Here is a 20,639-nt window from a genome sequence, read left to right as displayed (position 1 = left end):
AAGCCATCAACTCTGATTAGCGATGTTAGCGCCAAGCAAAGAGGCATGGCTGCATGCAGAGACATAATATTCACATATGAACACTGTGCAGCACAATCTGACTGAAAAAGCCCTGCAGATACAGAGAAAAGAATATATAGCTAGCCTGTAATGTTTCATTGTTTTCAGAACATCGGATACACATTAAATTGAAAATACAAAGATGCAAGCCGAGCAAAGCAAAGCAAACCATTACATCGCTGTGTTCACATGGGACTTGTTACTGCATCCTTGTAAACTGGACTGTGCTGGCTGCCTAATAAGGCAAACCACTTTCTCTATAGGGAGAGAGGGCATACAGAGTAAATATTGAAATACCCATATACCATCATCTTAGCGGTCTTTCTAAAATAGCTATTCAGCATGTTGTCAGCTGTCTTATGCCATAACAACAAAAGAAGAAAAGAATATCTTTATCTTTTATTGATATCATAGGTTCAAGGAACAATAATAGTGCTTTTACATTTCTATTTGAGGAGGTAACAGAAATATCCCATTAAATCGAAATTCAAGTGGGTAAATTGAAGATTTCCAATCAACCTTAACCTACAAATTAAATATGGCTTTCTGACATATCCTATAACTTAGGGACATCTCCGGTCTAAATTGTTTATTTATATTTCTGAAAATGTATTTAATTAAATATTAAAAGTATGCTGACATCTTAGTTGTTGTAACATTGTATTGATAATAGCAGTAAGTATAGTAACTGAGCACAGAACTGTGTGAATCTCAGCAGTTTTATAACTTTGCTGGAACAAATAAGTTTTTCTTAGATAAAATGTTAACCCATATTGGTGCACAGATACAGAAAGTCAACAGCAGGTATCACTAGTTACACTTGTTATCAAAATGTTCTCTTCTCAAATTTTCAGCTAAGAATTTTCTGACAAAACAAAGGCAAATATAGACACCTCATCATTCATCTTCTTGTGCTTAATAGCTTTGTAGGGTTATCTAATTTGCCGTTTCAAAGCATTATTATCTTATTGTAATTATTACTACATCTATTCACAGTGCCACTTAAAGAAGCCCCACTTGTATAACACTTCAGGACTCACGGATATTAGCCTGGCCAGCAAAATGGAGACGAGCAGCAATTTGACAGGTGGGACTAATAGAGTCAGCAGAAAAAGGCTTGAACCAATCAGGTAACTACTGATATGAAGCAAAAAAAAAAAAAAAAACCTTTTTAAAAGAAATTTGGTAGTTGAAATAGAGAAAAGCCCAGACCTTTCGGTTCTTCTAGCTTAAATCTACTCTGCAGTCCCAAAACTCCAATAATCTGGAATAAACTCCCAGAAATCTCCACCTGCATTTAAACCTAAAATTACTTTAAATAAATAAAGATTAAAAGTGGTAATTGATTATATTCTATAAAAATAACTAATCAATCTTTTGTTTTGCAATCAATATTTTGATTCATTTTTTTTCAATAAATAATAAATATATATTAATTTCTAATGTAAAATACATTGCTATTAAACTATACATATATTATTTATAAATGAATAAATAAATAAAATACATATATTTTTTTGATTATTAATCTTTCTTCTCTTTAATCATTCATGTCACCTCCATGCTACTCTAATGTTCTTTTACTTGTAATTGTCTTTGAGTCTTTCTTCTCAAATATGCCATGTAAGTAAACTTGCCTTGCCATTTTTATCTTGATCGTAAATTCTGGTATGGAGCAATGGAGCAGAGTGAAAAAAAAAAAAATTATTACACACACAGCATGGAAAGATGGGGTGCTATTTACAGAAGGTCACTAATATACTTCTGGTACATCTGATACTCACTTTGATCTGACTTTGCAGGGGATGCAGGGCTTATGTTTTCCGTAGAGTGGTCACTTCCTTCATCCACAATGTAATCAAAATTCAAAATAAACATCATCACCACGCCTTCTTCATTCTTCACTGGGATTACGTGAGTGGTACACTGAAAGTCAGACCCTGAAAGAGAACAAAAGTATCATTTTTTAAAAAGTGAAACATGATTTCTATCTCTTAATTAGATTTTTTTTAAATCCATTTTAAAGAGAAATAAGGATCTGTGACATCAAATTTTAGCCCAGGCAACAGGATGCCATTAAGTGGGGTTTTGGCAAAAATTTATTAAATAGTCCCTTATGTCTCATAACCTTTTTATCTTACTGTGATCATCAGTCTGTTTGGCTGGTAAGAAGGAAAATACACTGATGCTGAAAACCTACTGCAGAATGTGTCCACATCACGGCAAATATCACTGCTAAACACACAGCAGAGAACCGAATACAACTAAAAATAGTCAAATCACCCCAAGGCAGCAATAATATTGGTTTAGTTTAATAGAGAGCGGAGCTCCAAGCAGAGCTGAGGAAATCGAACTGGCATGAGAGGCTGAGGAAATCTAACTGCTGCTAATAACTTTTTGATCATTCACATTAATAAACAAACATAATCATGTATAACTCAGAGCAATTTTTTTCTGGCAAATATATATTTATTTTAATTAAAGACATGCTGTGCTCGAAGTTATATATTAAATTATTATATACTTTTATTGAAAAATTATGGGGGCTTAGTGTTTTAATATTTATTTATATCTCGAGATAAAAACTTAGACACTGTTGGTTTAAATCGCTAAAAATAAACTTAAATGATAGATTTTACCTGCTCCACCTCTACAAAAGCTTAGCGCAAAGCAGGAATCAACATTTGTTATTGTTACTTTATTACTATCAAATGTCATATTTCTCCTAACATTATATATATATCAAAAAAAAATATATATATAATATATATATATATATATATATATATATTGTGTGTGAGTACTTAAATCCCGGCAATGATATAATAATGGAAGCATGGTTTCCATGGATGGATGAGCCCTATTAAAGTCAATTTAAGAAGAACAGAGACCAGAGAATCACATTGTGCTGGATATTTGAAATTGAACCCTTTGGCCACAACAATAAAACTTTCTATCCGCTATGCTCTAAAGAAAGTCACAATAGCAACTGTACAGTGTCTGTCTGTCATTCTGTCTTGCTCATTTATAGAGAGGACACACATTACCAGTGTTCCCTGTAATCTCCTCAGGGCACACAGACACCCTGCCAGCAGCATTCATTAGCAGGAGACTTGGTGTCTGACTAAATATAACGAGCTTGTTCTGCCTCAACATGCCAGAAATGTGTTGGATGGGTTTATGAATCCAAATGAAACAAAGTAATGATGCATTGTCAACTTTGAAGTATCTTGAAATTATTTAAATAGAAAACGTGAATAAATTGTTTTCCGGGAACATTGTTATTTATTGTTTCATGAATATAATGTGAGGGGAACTGCTAGGAATAAATGGTGCAACATAAAGCTGCATATGTGGTAAGATAATAGGAGCAGCAGGTGTGGACTACATCGAGCCTAACAACACACAGCTGTTTGTCCTTTACTAGAAGATTCCCTTTTCATGAAAAAAAGCATTTCCACTGGATGTTTTTGGTAATGCAAATTCCCCACTTTTTAACTACAACATTTATTTACTGTTTAAATCTAGCAAGAAGAACAAAAAAAAAAAAAAAAGAAAACAGAAATCTATACAGGACTGTTATTTGCTGAAAACAAGATCGTTAACGTCACAATCAAAGTACTCAATGTGTTGACTCTTTGACTTCCAGGAAATCTATTTTTGTATTAGACTTTTCACAGTCATCTTGGAAGATTAGGACAGCATACTAACTACCTTTCACACAGACCAGGCTTAATTAGCATTTACACAACATTGGACAAATATGTAGAAACACAAGTTTTACCTTAATCCCGGCTATTCAAACATTGCTTTAAAAAGTGCAGAAGTATTCCAACCCCCCTAAATATTTTCAAACTCCAGCATGTTTATGTTATATCTTAACATAAATATATACATTATTGCCAGTTAAAAAAAATATTTATTGGAGCTAGAAAAGAATTGCAACTCAAAAGACCCAGGACTTTGAATTTGATACTGAAGCACATATCTTATTTATGCCAACTATTCAACTAACAATGCACAGTATGAGAAACTACATATAATAACACTTTTGAATGGCTCAAGGTTGAAGCTAAAAATATTTGCACACCAATGAGTACATTATTCAGCTGTAAAGAATATTTCATAAAAAAAAAAAAATAATAATAATAACTACTATCTGTCTTTACATCTACAGTAGCTTAGAAAATATAAAATAATTAACATTCAGATAGCTGTGAAGAGCTGTTGGGGCTCAAACTTGAAGTAATAAATTCAGTAGGAAAGTTTTTGGGCTGAGCTTTACCTTAACAGATGGGGAAACAATAGTCATGCTTAAAGGCTGAGCCGTCGGGGGCCTTTTCTCATCTAGTCTCCTGCTGAATGTCACCTCTGCTAAAACAGATCTAAAGAAAAGCCTCTAAAGATGACATTGCAAGAGCAGTAAAAGTGAATTCTAAATCTCAAAATTCACTTTTACAACTTGTGGTACTCTGTAAGAGGTTTATATTACAGAGTAAAGAAATCGAAAAGTAAGAAGTGGTTCCTTTTATCTCCCCCCATTGGAGGATATTACCTAATTATGCCTCTTGCTGAATCCCATTAAACCTCTTAGCCCTATTTTTTAAGCATGTTTAGCCATTAAACCTCCTTTTCCAAAGGGTATGGCATCCTTGTTGCTTCTGTTTGGAGTAGTGGAAAGACTAAGGCTCTTTGGCCTTTAAAACCTGTTATTTTTCATGTGCTCTCTTTGATACTAAGAGGGTGGAGCAGAGATTTGGGACGTTCATATATCTGATATATTACAACGGCTGTTGCAATATGTAATTTGAAGTTTTTCACATGTTTTAAATTTAAAGTGTGAAATGTTGGTGAAACTCAGTTTAAAATATAGGAACAGTAATCATCACATGGTATACAGACTCCAAAACAATAATAATGTAATAATCATGATTATCTCACAAAACTGTTGATACAATTTATGTCATATGTTGTATAATGTTTCTGATGGAGTGCCATTTTTCTCAGTAGATTATGTCAACCATTTTTACCTAAATTTATTTCCAATGGGTGAGCAAGGTATGTGATACGTTTGGGCCTTTAATTATCCTAAAAGGAAATATACACATCACTTTAATACACTTAAAATCCTTTACAACAATGATTATGTCTCAATATATTGTGAGGCTCTTTTGCTTAAGAAGTTGCACATAATAATTGTTTATTCTCACCATGTAATCAACCTCTAGCAATTTTTGGTATTTTATTTTGGTATAACAAATTTCCTTCTCCTAAGCTTTGATGGATGACAAAGCATTTTCTGCAATAAATCTCTTAAAGTGACAAAACCTCACACAAATTTTAAACTGATGCAGTTGCAGTGTGCTATTATATGTTTGTTTAACCTTCATGGACCTTGACAGTAATAAACTTGCTTGAGCAAACTTTGCAGACTGTTTCATCTTATCTGGTTCATTTCTCCTTATCCCTACCTTAACACTTCCATCATAATGCCAAAAGCGCTGTAAGTAAAGTAATGCTGGTAATACAGGTTGGATTTTTGAGACATCGATATTCTTCACAGCAATGTTCTGTTAAGCTTCCTTTCAGATCTATTACTTTCAAGGCTTAGATATGTTTTTAAAGATCTGAGAAGGATGTCATGGTTTTGGTTTTGTTCCAAGTTTTATCTTTGAGTTTTTATTGGTCTTATTTTTCATTGTTGTGTTATAGGTATTTTTGATTGTATTTGAGTTCTTAGATATTTCCTATTTGCCCTGTTGTGTCTCCTTTTCCCTACCTCTCTTCTTTCTCTGTTCACACCTGCTCCCAATCTGCTAAGCCGCCTGGTCTTTGTTTCTCTCTCCCATTTATTCTCCTCCTGCTCAGTCACTCTTTGCTGGGTTGTCATCATTACTTTGTCCTCTTCTTATTGTTAGCATTCCTGATTTTCAGCATTTTTTGGGGATTTTTGTGGATTCATGTTTTTGGATTTTTGCTTCTGTTGAACTTTTGTAATTAAGCCTTCAAGTACCCACCTCTTCTTCTATTCAAACTCTTTGGTCCCAGCCATCAGTGCCACCTCTTTTGTGTCTGCATTTGGGTCCTGTCAAACCCCCCAAAGGATTTGTTTGTTATTAATGCCACAATACTTAACTAGCTTCATGGAAACTTCATAAAACCTGGTTGATTGAAAAAACAAATGGACAAATAATGTAAGAATAGAGTAACTCATTCCAACATTTTCGCAGAATTTATCTTATCTATTCATTGGACAGCAGCGATGATATGACACACCTTAAAGTAGTCAGGTTAGAGCTTGCATAATAGTGTACATTTTCTGTCCTCTTGTCTTAACTCTACAAACAGCAATTAATGTTTAAACCTCTAGCAACTAAAGGAAGTAAAGCCAAAGGGAAAATATCCAAATTGTTCCAGACGTATCATTTTTGCTCCCCGGGGTCAAATGACCTGGTAGTGTTGTAGGGTCTCATAATGTAGATGTGAAGCATGTGTTGAATTTAAATGTATTGCTCTCAGACTCTCTCATATTTATAACTGGAATTTCAACATGGCAACTCATGGAAAAGAAATCCTTTAAGATCTGAACAACAGAATATTTTCTTTGGCCTAGGTTATAGTAAGATATGAAGATAACCCCTAACACAGAGCTACAGGATGGTGCCTTTACAGAACACATTGTCAGAACAGACCTCAGCATAGTGTATGGGCTCAGCATCATATAGAGTTTTTTCTGTGAAAACTGACGTGTAAGTACTGCCAGCATTGCTTCAGAAGTTGAAGAGGTGGGGGGTCAGCGTGTCAGTGCTCAGAGCATGAGCTACAAACTGCATCAAATTGGTCTGCAATTTGGCTGTAGCTCCAGAAGGAAGCCTCCTGTAAATTGATGCACAACACAGCATACAACCAGATTCTGAGGACAAGCAGAGTTAGGACATGGATTACTGAGACCATGTGCTGTTATCTGAAGAGATCAAAATAAACGTATATGGTTTGGATAGAGATATGTGTGTGCATAATGGCAAGCAGGTTAGTACTACAAGACAAGTTTGTTTCACTCATAGTCAAGCACAGTGATGGGAGTGTTATGATCCAGGGCTACATGAGTGCTGCTGGCCGTGGTGAGCTACTGTTCATTGAGGGAACCATGATTGCTAGAATATCCTGTGACCTACTTAGGCAGATCTTAACCTCCTTCCTTCGGCAATTGGGTAACATGACTGTAACTGAGTGTAAAGGTGCTGGACTGGCCATGAATGTCTTCATACAAAAAATTTAGCTTCTGTGGGGCTACCTCAAACAGAAAGTGAAGTGACACCCGGCAGTTCTTAGATGTCTCACTAGAGGAGTGGAACTCCTCCTGGAGCTCTAAAATATAATAGAAAATAACATTGGGATGTATATCGACACTTTAAACAAAATTTGGAGATTTTACCTGAGAGATGTACTCACTTTTGTCAACACTGATTTGGAATGGCTATGTGTCGAGTTATTTTGCAGGGACAGCTAATTTGCCCTATATTACACGGTGCACCCTGGCTACTTTGTATTGAATTAAAGTGTCATCATTTTAGTGTGTACTGTGCATCAAGCTTGAAGTGCATACTTACTTTTCTGGGATACAGTTACCATTTGTAGGCCAGTCTATTTCATCTATTTTAACTTGAACAGCTTAACTGAAGAAAAGCTAATCTGACAAAAAGAAAAAAAAAAGTTATTTATAAATAGTTATTTTTTAAGCAAATAAACTCCCTATAACAAGTTGACAAATTCCTTATATGCACAATGTAGTAAGTGTAAAGCACCATATTATTGATATTATATTAGTTAGCTAAAGCAAACTGGCGAATGAGTCATGTTTCTCTTTGCTAAAAGTAGAAAACGTAGTAAAAATAGTAAAGATGTGCAGATTCATTCTCTGGATAACCATTTATTACAGTTTCACATTATTAGCCTCTGCCACTGTGAGTTTATTAATTGGAGGTATAGAGCTGAATGTCTTTACAATAGGGTTCAGGCTATTCAGTCATTGTGATCTTTGGCAAAACTCCCTACAGTAAAAAAAAAAAAAAAAAATAGCCGTGGTCTCAGTCACAGCTGCTAGATGTGGTTAACATCCTTGGCATTTTGCATTGATTAACAAGTGAATGGCTATTCAGTTCTTGACATCTATAATGTGTTTTCTTGTGGGCCAAAAAAATGTAATTTACACCTGCTTGAATGAAGGCATGACATATTAAGACTGGCTTCCTTTTCGTGATGGAAATTTCATTACTCTAGATTACATTTCCATCATTTATTATTAAAACGCTGCTGCTTAATTAAACAATCATCTGAATGCTTTTACAGAGACAATTCAAAGGTCACAAGCAGTTATAGTCGGACATCTTAAAGGCACAAGGATTCCTACTCATCTTAATCTAATAGCGGTTTAAACTATTGTATTCAATATTACTTAAATGTGAATCTTTTATTTTGTCCTCTACCTTAATTATTTTAGTATTGCTAGTCACCAAGTTTTAGTGCTCACGCAATATCCTCTCCAAGCACTACTGCTGCTGCTCTACAACTACTTCTCAGCTGCAAGCCTTATCTAATGAAATGTGACATGTTTCTGTTTAAGGGCTATTCTACTTTGGCCAAAACACAACATTAGGGGCATAGTCAGTCAAGAGTAGGACATGTAGGGAGAGGCCATGCAAACTCACCCTTTGTTTGAAGTCCTTAGGGCTTGTGGCAATATCTCTCCTCGGTTATACTGTTAGCCACACAGTCTGGCCTAATTTCATCCTATTTCAGATTGTGCAGGTCCATCAGCGATAACCTGAGGCACCAGCTATTGCACTGATTCATTTGTGTTTACCTTTGCTAGTTCATGGTACTCTAATTTCTATTCTTTAACTTTGTTTAATTTAGCAGAAATTTTGCAGCTTATAAATGATTAAACAACTTTGCAGTAAATGGTGAAAAAGCACACATGCCAAACTGTACAATACACAAAACGAAAAAAATAATGTCAGTGAGGGATTAGTTCACATTTTAGGAGAAAATGCTCAACTGGGTTTATGACATGTTTTAAAGGGAAATACTTGTAAGACAACTAATATCCTGATTTTTGTTTTATTTTAAAGCATTTTTAAATATAACAAAGATTTTTTTAAATCAAAACTGTATTTTAACAATAAATCGATCATAGAATCATTCAAGATAGTTGAACTCTATGGTCTGGAAAATACGGTAATTTAAATGGTCAGTAAGTCCTCAGGCCTCAGGTAATTTTAGGTTTATTGACTTGTTTGTATCAGCCTCTGTACAAATAGTTTTGACTGACATTTAAGGTCAGTTTCCAACAGATATGCAGTGCTTGAACTACAAATCTGATATCTGTGCCGATGCTACTGCAGCTGAAGCCACTCAAAAATGAAATTAGCACAAAAATGAACAGTAGTGAAAAGTTCAGCATCCATTCTTTGCCTGCTTTGTGTGTCAACTCTCATGGTTGCTTAGTGACAGAGTTTATGCCAAGTGAGGGGCGATTACAACTGGGGAAGGCTCGACCTTTTCAAATCTATAACGGAACTCTTCCGGCCTCCTCATTTTCATGGTCTTTGAAGCACCTAGTCCATGTAGGCGTGATCCTTTGGAGGACTCAGCCACCAAATTCAACCACCAATTGACAACCTGTAGGACAGTGGCCCATGAGGACTGACTTTGGACATGCTTGCATTACGGGAATCAAACCATCTTTATGATTCTTGGGGATGGCAGTGGGGTCAGAAGGAGCCACTAATATAACCATGAAGGAGTTTGGCATGCAACAAGAAGGTCCAGCAGAGCCAGTGTACAGCAGCTTCTGTCAACAAGCCCCTGGGCAAGTGTGGCTACAATGTAGCTTGCCATTTTCAGTGTTTGGGTGAATGGGTGAATGACTGAATGTAGTGTACAGTGCTTTGGTAAAGTTTCCTAACTTGAAAAAGCATAATATAAGCACAGACCATTTAACATTTTACCATTTACCATATGATAATAAAATAAAATAAATATATATAGGGCAAATACTCAGTTCAGCTATTGAGTATATCACCAGTAACTGTGCAATGAGCATTGAATGTTTAGTAAAATGGATGAAACAAGCCAGTCATATGTATGTGGCGTTAAGAAACATCTATACATCAGCCAAATGCCAGAGTATAAAAAAAATAAAAATCTTTCCATCACTCAGTTATGAGAGTCATCAAAAGGATCTTTTATTCTTCTTGTGTTGTGATGTTTCAAGGCTGCCATCATATCCTAATTAATAATTATCTTCATCCAATACCTCCATTAATTAAGCTGATATTTATAGTCTGAAATGAATGTCAGCTACAGCATGTATCCAAAATTTTCATAGCACTTAATTCAATATAATTTGATACTACTACTTGGAGAGCTTATATGATGAATAGTACAGTGCAAGAGAGCAGTGAAGGCTGTACGTAATGAAAAATGAATGTACTCTTTCAGAGTGTAGGCACCCAAGTGTCCTACAACGCACCTTGTGTACTGGAGGAACTCTATGTCCCATGTCCCCTCATTCCCCTGCCACTGAAGCCTTGACGGGGTGCACATGGCCCTTCAGTCCCCTTGGTGGGGAGTCACCTATGAAACACTGCACCCACGCACGCCACATGTCCCAGATCATTCAGCGTGCTTAGCTAAGCTGCTGCTGTTATGTAGTCATTATCCATTTAACTTCTCCCTGCTCCACGGTGTCAGCTTCCTTTTGTTAAGACTCATTCAGGTACAAAGTATTATTACACCCTCTGGAATAGGATAGCTTTACAAAGCCCTTAAGGGAAAGCGTTTTTCTCATTGACTATGTATCCACACAGGAGGAAGACTGCATGTGACGAATCTCTTACAACCTGTCTAGGTTTCTCCCAAATAGGGAAACTCACAGAAAAAGATCCCATGCGGGAAGTCTTTTCAGAGCTTCTGCAATTTCTATCGTTGCATTACCTTTCATTTTAAGCAGTGTACATATAAGCAGCTTAACTTGTTGCCTTTTCAGGGGGAAAAAACAGCAAAGCTATGCTGCTCCTGCTGTCACTAGGATTCATCAATTCAAACCTCATTTTCTAAGACATCCCCTTTTATTAAATAAAAAAGAAAACTACCTAAAGTTAAAAGGGATTTTAAAGTTACAATTCATATCATATTACATGATAAAACTGAGTAAATCTCACATGTTTAAAAAAAACAAACAAATAAGGCTACGAACCTGTCTGAACTGAGGATGGTTTATTTTGTGATTTCAAACATTCACATAGGGAAATGAAAGGATTGTAGCTAATGTCCTTTAGAATTGATTGTTGAAATACTGTACTTTGAGGAGAAGAGGCATCAGATGCACTTCCATTCAATCGACTTCAGTTTAAAGACACTCTTAAATCAATGGGTCTATTACTCTCAAGGAAGGCATGAATCTTTAATTTCCCTCTAGCACCAGGAGAGCACGAACTGGGTCCTCCATACCAGTTTAATGCATTTACTCTGTAAGCTGCTCATTCCCAGTCACTGCACTGTCAGCCTTGACATCTTTATTCATGAGCTCCCTCTAAATTCCTCTGAGGAGTATTAGGAGTTGTCTTGAAGCTCTGATGCACACTAGGGAGGATTGTAAAGAGACTCGAGGCAACTATAACATTAGAAGGTTTAGCAGCTCCCATCCTCTGCTTTTAAAATATTCTAGCCATGAGATTCTTTTCAAACGCTCCACAAAACTGGCATGAATGATAGAAGGATATGGACACCAAACAAAGTTCCTTTACAATACTCCAAGTACATGTACACAAAAAAAATATTGTTTGACTGTTCAAAGATGAGCCATAAAAGGAAGAGAAATTGAGGTTGATGGCTGTGGATTGTAGATTAAACTTGTATCTGCAGTCCAGAGTGTAGTCAGGACCCTAATCAATTATTAACATCAGGCTCCTTCTGATTAAATAAAATATTACTTCTTTACTTACATTTGAACTCCTTAAAACTGAGACTGCTGTTTGCACCTTCATCTTAAGCCTTTTCAGACAGTCATTAAACACAAGAGTATTGCTAAAAGAAATAAACTGCCTCGTGTCAAAATTAAAATTGGACATGCAAATTTATTACATGCTGCTGAAAAACAGAAGGGACCTCAGATTGTTTGTGTGCAGCCATGTCATGCTTGCCATAAAAAGATTTAGATAAGGCACAGTAGGAGGTGGTCAATCTGGGGATTTATGCCAGTGAGTGGTGACATTGTATTAATTCTCTCCGATTTAGGACTGCTTTCTCTGCAGTACATCATTCAAACAGGGCTCTGATTTTGCAGATGTAAACAACAAATTCTATTGTGCCATCAAATATCTAAAGTGTATTTTTTCCACATGTAAATGTTGGTTTTGCTAAAATGTTTAAGATAACAAATGAATTTTGATATTAGACAAAGGAAAAATTTGTCAATACAGGGGTAATGATATTAAACAGAAAATATGCCGTCAAAGTGAAAAATTTAACCATCTTTCATTATTTTGTTCACTTGTGGATATTCATTCTTACTGTGGTTTGCTGAGGTCTCATAGCTTGAGCTTTGAAATAATTTAATCACTCAGGGTAAATGCTTCCTTGTCATGGCTTTGGCGATGATGGCTGATTTGATTGCTCATTTCGTTCACCTGTCTAGCTCTACCTTTTCTCATCAATGCTCATTAGATCCCCCTGCTCCTGCTTCATTTCAAACTCCTTGGTCCCAGCCATCAGTGCCAGAGTATTCTTGAGCCTTTGGTGTAGAGAGGTTTTGAGTGTTCCTTACAGCTAATGTTTGCCGGATCCTGACCTGTTTCTGTATCCAGACTTATGAGCCTGCCTGCCCGTGTCTGATCGGTTTGCCTGGACTGTCTTCGGACTCCTGCTGGATTCTTCTGTGGACTGAACATGACTTCACCCTGTGGATTATCTTGCCTTTCTATGTCTGCTCAGGTCTGATCTGCCATCAGTTTTGCAGCCTTCTGGCCTTCCACATCTGGAACTCTCTGGCAGCATCCACTGCATCTTGTCAGCCAACTGGCTGAAATCATCATTGATTTCTGGGCACAGACTGAACTGTCAAACCAACATCATCTTCTGTCAGATTATTGTGGTCACTAACCTGTTTTTCTCTCCTATAGATGTTCCTGTGATATACGCCCTAGTCGCTGCTACTCAGATTATCATTGTTTTGATAAACACTTTAAGTTATTCCACTGCCTGTCTTGCCTGAATTCTGGATCCTCCCAGTCATGACATTCCTATCTAATGATTTTCTTCAGTTTGGGGAAATAATGCTGCTTTTTGTAATCATTATAGCCTACTCCACATTTATGAAAATTTGCTCAACGTAAGTTAATTTCTAAGCATTAATAGCACTGACTTGATTTTTTTTTTCAAAAAAACTAAAATCATAATTTTGAATAGTTATTTTGTATTCAATTATATTACTTTTCGATATCTAAATTACTTATTTACTCTCCTCGAATGTTACCTCTGCTCAACCTGTTTATTTGTATATCCAAAATATTCAGTCTTCTTCCAAACAAGACGGGGAAAAAATTTCACATGCAAAATAAATGTTGATGAAAGACAAAATGTAAAAGGAGCAAACTTACTCTCTCATTCTCTCATGTGAAAGCAATTTATTTAAAAGTGAATATTTCGCTCCCCAAAAAAACTATATACATTTTGCTTGCACTGTTTGGTTTCATTAAATTAGCAATGCTTAACATTTGATGTGTGTAGGTTATCTGGGGTCATGGAGGTAATGGTTGCTCAGCCTGGTTGAGCAGGCATTGCTAGAGACTGCATCTCAGCCCAGGCCAGATATAGAGACAGAGCCAGAGTAGCATATGCATAGTAGCCCATTTACTCAATGTGGAAATGTACAGTTAAGCTCTTAAAACGCATTGATTGGTGTGAGGGAATTATAACTTGCTTGATTAATATAATTAGGCAGTTCTCTTTTATGTTTTCTTGGCATGCTTGAATAAGTTACAAAGAACATTTTAACTTTAAAATTTAAGCTCTTTTTTTATTGTGTGAGTAGTGATTCGCTCACGTATTTTGGCCTGCATATCTATTCAGCTCATTTGATATTTAATTTCCCATTTTAATCTTTGTCACTTGGTCAATTAGCCTCTTTCAATCCAGCTGTGTCACGCCAATCGATTTTCTCTGTCTCAACTCCAGCTCTATATTATTCAGTTCTGTTTACTCCTCACTGGAAAATGTTACTTTCTGTTAATGCCTTACCAATCAACCATGTCTGCTTCAGTCTTTATTTTGCTCTGTTCACCTTATTGCTTTAGGTTTCTATTTGGAAAATGTAAAGCTTTTTATTTTACTGAGTTACTCCTCTCCGCCTGTCTGCATTTGTGTCCAACTCCATGTACTGTACCACAACAGTCTGACAGGTGTGAGTTAAAACTTGATTTATATAGACAGAAACTATCATTTCAGGGTATGGTTAAGCAAGCTTATGTTCCAGAATTAGCACTCAGTGGCTTCAACAGTCAAATGTAACACAGCAGAGTAGAATTACTAGAACAAAATGCCTGTCTATAAAGAGGGGAGGATGAAGTCGCTGTGGCTAGGCTCATCTGTTTTGTATAATCTGTCACTTTCATTACTGTTTCCCACAATTCATCAAATCTTAAATCCTGTTCAGCATCTATAACCTTATAAAACCCCTGTTCTAATCTTCTCTTATGGTGTGAATAAAAAGTGAAGCAAGACACTTTGGCACAGTAGAATAGAGATGTTCAGGGATATCAGGATGCATAAAGAATCCTGAAACTTGCATACTAAATTTTCCATAGAAAAGGATGCCATCTATCAAAAACAAACGGCGTTGAAACATACAGTCCCTCACATCAACTCTACCACTGTCCACTTTTAGATATATTCACACTCTTTGTATAGATCTGACACAATCTTTGATAAATGAAACACCACATCATTCATGAACTAGAAATACTCATAATCAAGTTGCACCAAAAATTTTCAGTAAAGAAATTAGAACTGAGAAGGCATAGCGATGAATACATGGAAAGAGGAATGCAATGCAGCAAAGTTCCTCCTTTAACACACCCACTTCGGTCTTTTGTGGAAAAGCAGAGTTTCTGAGTGCTTGTCTACCTTTAGAAATGTAAAAACCACTGTAAGGATGTGCATTTTGTAGGGGATACACATGGAAACAGACTTACTAATGACGACCATGCTGCTAATCATTGATATAAAAGTCTAAAAAACAGATTAAAAAATAATATCCAAATCATTGTATTTTTTGCAATATCCTTTCACACACCCATAGTGACGTAATCTAAACAATTGGAGAAACATGGTAGATGTACTATTTTCAAGATAATCCTTTTCATTATGATTTTTTATGTTTATTGTCGTGCAAGTAAGATTTCAAGAACCTTCATTGTTTTTCAGGATCATTAAAGGCTTTTACACTGTACATTACCTTCAGACTAAACGTACAGGCTGGAGCTACAGCTGACTGCCCTCATTGTTTTCTTTTATCTAGGGTAATGTGTGCTGTGCTCCGTGTAACTGACTCTGTACTGTATGTTTGCAACCAACCAACATAAGTGATGACTTGGGGGATAAAGACAGGAGCTGCAACAAGGCGTACTGTAAGCAGGTAAAAAAGGATGCTTCATGGTTTGCATCGATAGCATCTTCACTCAGTGTCAGATTCTGAAATGGACGATGAGCCTTTCTGGTCTTAGCATCAGTCAGTTGTGCCAAAAATAAGAATTTGGTCATTTATTTAGACTTCCAGCCAAGGATGAGCAGGTTTCCCTTTTGTTGTAAAGTCTACTGAATGCTTTGTTTGACACTCTTTAGTTTTTTTCTGTATTTCCCTTGTCCCATGGCCGCTGGAAGTAATTTTAAACAGTGGCGCTGTGAAAATGTCTTTGTTTTTTCGGAGAAAAGACCTATGAACCATAGGCCTATTTAAAATACAATAAAAATTAAAATAAGTAAATAGATTGAGATTTATGACTTTGTCATATACAATTAACTGTATATGACCAACCAGTGTCTGTAACACTTAGACATCATCAGTTCTCAGGTCTCATAACAACGTAGATTTGGTCAGTTGGCATGAACCTGAGTGACTCTGTTTATGCCATACATGACTCTATTAGATCCAAAATCCCTTTATGTAAACCGCAAGGAAATAATTATATGATTACACTATTTAAACATTAATGAACAGTTCTCCTTTACACAAAGAAAACAAGATCAAAATAACACTATAAAACACTATGGTTACGTTAAACTGCACATATAGATATGAAAGTGCACGGCGGCACCATGCTCTTATTTTCAGCTACAGGCAGGGTGCTCTGTTAACATGGTTCAACTGTTGAGGTGCGCTCTGGGTTCATGGAGATAAAGTCTCTGATGAGCGGATGAATCTGAAATGCATTTCTGTGCCATAATTCCTCCTCGTTTCCGTTATTACACTATGTAAATTTAGTAGTCTGCTGCAGCGTGTGGGATATCTCTTATAGTCACCACTAGCTTGATTGACATTGCCATGACAACGTAACTTCAGTGAACTTGTGTTGATTATGCCTCAAAATAATAATAAAAATCCAAATACACCTAATAGTAAAATAAAAATAAAAATAATTTCCTAAAATATTATTAAGAAATTTATAAATTGTGCAAAGTATTTTCATACATTTTTTTTTTAAAGTATCCCTCTTGGTGCTACAGCACCCCCAGCACTCCGACTTCCAGCGGACTTGCCTCGTCCTACATGCTAAGATGATCTTTGGTAGTTTGACTGGTATTCCAAAGAGATTACAAGCTAATATATTGAATATATACAAATTACTGTGAAGATAGCCATTAGGGCTTTTATATTAGTGGCTATGTTTGTTGTATTTTAAAATGGATCCAAGAGGCTGAAGGACTAGCTAACCTGTTCCCATCTGCCTTGAGGCAAACTGATAAGAAAGTTCTGAGGAGCTACATATTCACACATAGTCATGCAACTATATAACACTCTTGACTCTCTAAAGTTGCACTGTATAATTAGGATCAATTAAATAGAAATGGAAATCTCACGTTATAATGCTCAACAAAGGTGCCAGTTGTGTTCACAAAAATGTGCAGCATGATCCTTGCTTGTCACATAAAAAGTAACTAACTGAGTTGTTTATTTAAAAATGCCCCCATGTTGCCTACACAAACTATGTAAAGTATAATCAATGTTTATAACCATTCAGGACCTCAAATAAAAAAAGAAAGAACGGAAGTAAGAAGTTGTACACAAAGCCTGCTTGAAGTCTGTTCCTTTACATTTGTGAGCACCAAATAGGTGTACATCTACTCAATAAAAAAGCTTTCCATTCATAAAAGCAAAAATTCATTAACAGATGGTGTCCTTATAGCAGAATGAGGACAACCATAGATTACGTTTTTAAATTCTTACTTTATATCATAATTCTGTCCATTCAGGTGGAGTTTATATTAAATAATAAACTGCATTATATATATTGAATAATATTAAGTGAGGTCATCCCATTTGCCTGAAGTGAGGTGGCTTAGGGCTGACGGATAAAAAACAGAACTGTCCATCAGCTGCAAACACTCCAGCTGCACATAACGCAGTGACGTGCTGGACCAAAGGTTCCTCCTAGGGCCCCTCTGTGAGGCTGGTCAGTGTAAACCAGCTAATAAGCCATCCATCATTATGTGCAGTTCAGTCAAAACTCGGAACACATACTGCATTCCATTAAACATATACTTGCTTTAATACCTGCTTTTAACATGCTTTTTATCTTTCCTTGCTTTAATTCAGATTTTATTTTGCTCCTATTATCTAAACTTATTTCAACTACTGTTTAATTCATCTAAAACACTTTGAAGCATCTTTTTACTGAAATATGCAATTAAAATAAACTTGCCTTTTTAGTTAGAATGAAAGTAACCGTAAATGGGTTATAGGTAAACAAACTGCAAGAAGAAATCATTTAAGAATACACATACATGTCCAATGCTAATGGCCAATGAAGCCTTAAAATCCAAAACCACAACGAGCCCACCCTCGTATCTTTCTATTGGCTTGAATAGGCTGTATTTTTCACAATGCGCTTCCAGTGCAGAAGGGATAGGGATGTGACGGCAATTGACGCTGCATGCGTGCCCCCAACAGCTTTGATAAAGGAAATCGTCATTGTTTATCTATTAGTGGAGGACTATGACAATAGCCTATCTGCAGTTGCCATTACCCGCATTGCCATTCATGTCATTCAAGACTCTCATTTCCTTATCCTGCTACTAGTCCCTTTAAAACATTAAGTCATGAAAGTTCATATTCATGGACAAAAAAAGCATCTAGTTCTTCAACCCTTGTGTTAAATAAAAAGGAGTCATATTTCAGTGTATTTAGATGGGGTTTATAGATTGTTAATTTAGATTTAAACATTTTGCTTTGCTACATCACATTTTCACAGCAGGTTTAAAGTTTGTGTGAGATAACGCATGTATTCACATGTTTTTTATGTACATGCCAAGTTGTGCTTGAAAGATTTCGCTTCAATATTTTTGCACATACCCACACTTCCTACATGAGGCCTAAGTTGCCTAACACAAAGAAACAAAATTTTCAAGCCGAAAACTAATTGTATAACTGAATTAAAAACCAAAATGCAACAAATGCTAATTAATTCAGTTTCACACTGTTAGATTAGGTTTCAATGTAGTGAAATTAATTTACTATTTAACTGCAAATTACATGAATGGGGCAATTTCTAATGGCACACGTTTCTGCCCATATTAGCAGTGGACACAGTTTATTTAAAGGTGTTAGTCAGGCTCTTGGATTTAAACTGGAAACAGATACCTCCACAAGAAGTTGGTTTTGTAGTTGCCTTTAAGAAAGTATTGACTTTGAGACGGAGAGTTTATATGAGAATAAAGAGGGGACTATTTTAATATTTCCAAATGAAGAGAATTTCTCGCACTGTAATATTTACTGTAATATTTTCAAACAGTTACATTTTTGTTTTTGTACTGTAAGTGAGGGGGAAAAGTAACAGCTTTCTTTCAGCCAGCTGACTATTGTGCAGCAGCAAGAGGGGATAGGGCAGAGCTACTCAATCCATCCTTAAACAGTTTAAAACAAACTAAGCAACTCAGTAAAATATGTCCTCACACTGGCATCTCATATGTATGTTTTTGAAGCCCTGATATTTGTACCCTTCCCATTTCTGTTCCCAGACAGTGAAAAACTCTGCGCACATTAGAGCAATATAAAGGAGAGGCAATGAAAAGTGGAAAACACTGAATGCAACAGAGAAGCCCATAATTAATGGGGCTATATTAATTCAAAGTTAATCTAAATGCAACTTTGTGTAAAGTATTCTATACTTTCTATACTAAGCCAGAAAGAGGTCTGATGTGCCCCAGGGTGCCACTAATGCAAGATCCGCTGCTGCTTTTCCATGCCAGTTACTCACCATCCTTCCTGTAGTAGGTGATCTCCACCTTGCGCTCCTCAGAGCCAAGCACAGCCTGCGCCACCTGGTTGATCGCCTCCTTTTCGGTGAGGTCCCCGTGGAGAAAGTCACAGGTGCAAGGCTTCTGCATGATGTCTGGTCTTGAGAATCCCGTCATCTCACAGAAACCATCGTTACAGTAGATAATTGCACAATTCTCAACCCTGGCATTGGCTATTACAAATTTGCGATCTGTAATGAAGAAAACAAACTCCACTTATTTATGAAAAAATACACAAAAATCATATTGCATATACATATACATAACGCTGGAAAAAATGAACACATTCTTATTCCTATTTTTTGAATTTCTGAGAGAAAAGAAGGTGAGAATCTATTATTACTCTTATGTTGAAATACATGTAGGGCATTTAAAAAGAATACTCACTCTGCCCCTCGAATTTCCTAATGATTAATCCAAGGAACGTGTTTTGTGGCGCAACGTGACCTCTTCTTACAGGCATGTTTACACGCTGATAATTCCACGACCTCCAATAAAAAAGCGCCTTTATAAGTAAATCCTGAAGTTGCAGATGCTGCGTCTTTGTGATGGTTCCTCTTGCATCCTCTACTTGCGGACAGGGGGTGAAACCTCTTTCCACTTTTATTTTTAATTTTTTTCAATACCTATTCTAAATTAAACCTCCTTCCTTCACTTGGAGTTCTTTACCCTGCTTGTATACCGGAGCGTGAGAATGCCTCCTCGCCGAAACGCCGGACGGATTCGGGGAGGAAAGCTTGAGTGAGATCCGATACGCGGAGCATTTCGCACTGAAGATGGGGTGCGATCCTGACGTCCTCCGTCTCGGTGTGTGTGTGGCGCTCACACTGGACGCTGGATAATATGCCAGAGGAGTGACGCTGCTCTCAGTGGGCTTAGGCAGCTCTGCTTGTGCACTACAGCTGCATTAAAACCTGAGGAAAGACTTTGCGCTAATTGTAACCTTCACTTCTTTTTTCTCCCAGCAGGGACTGATTGTTAAGAATCAAAATGCATCTGTCTCA

At 36.5% G+C, this 20,639-nt stretch overlaps 1 protein-coding gene across 1 annotated transcript in view; it reads right to left on the bottom strand.

Annotated features, from left to right (window-relative positions):
• kcnh7 (potassium channel, voltage gated eag related subfamily H, member 7) overlaps positions 1-20,420 on the bottom strand; it is a 47,384-nt gene extending 26,964 nt beyond the window's left edge. Inside the window, exons 1-3 of the mRNA XM_015370431.1 lie at positions 20,023-20,420; positions 19,596-19,826; positions 1,845-2,000 (exon numbers count right to left, since the gene is read on the bottom strand). Of these exons, the coding sequence (XP_015225917.1) occupies positions 1,845-2,000; positions 19,596-19,826; positions 20,023-20,098 (463 nt within the window). The 5' untranslated portion in view covers positions 20,099-20,420. The remainder of the gene's footprint in view (positions 1-1,844; positions 2,001-19,595; positions 19,827-20,022) is intronic.
• Positions 20,421-20,639: the final 219 nt, after the last annotated feature.

This window comes from Cyprinodon variegatus, unplaced genomic scaffold (genome assembly GCF_000732505.1).
Source record: "Cyprinodon variegatus isolate N-32 unplaced genomic scaffold, C_variegatus-1.0 Scaffold46, whole genome shotgun sequence".
NCBI lineage: Eukaryota > Metazoa > Chordata > Actinopteri > Cyprinodontiformes > Cyprinodontidae > Cyprinodon > Cyprinodon variegatus.
This window is presented reverse-complemented; position numbering and strand designations above follow the sequence as displayed.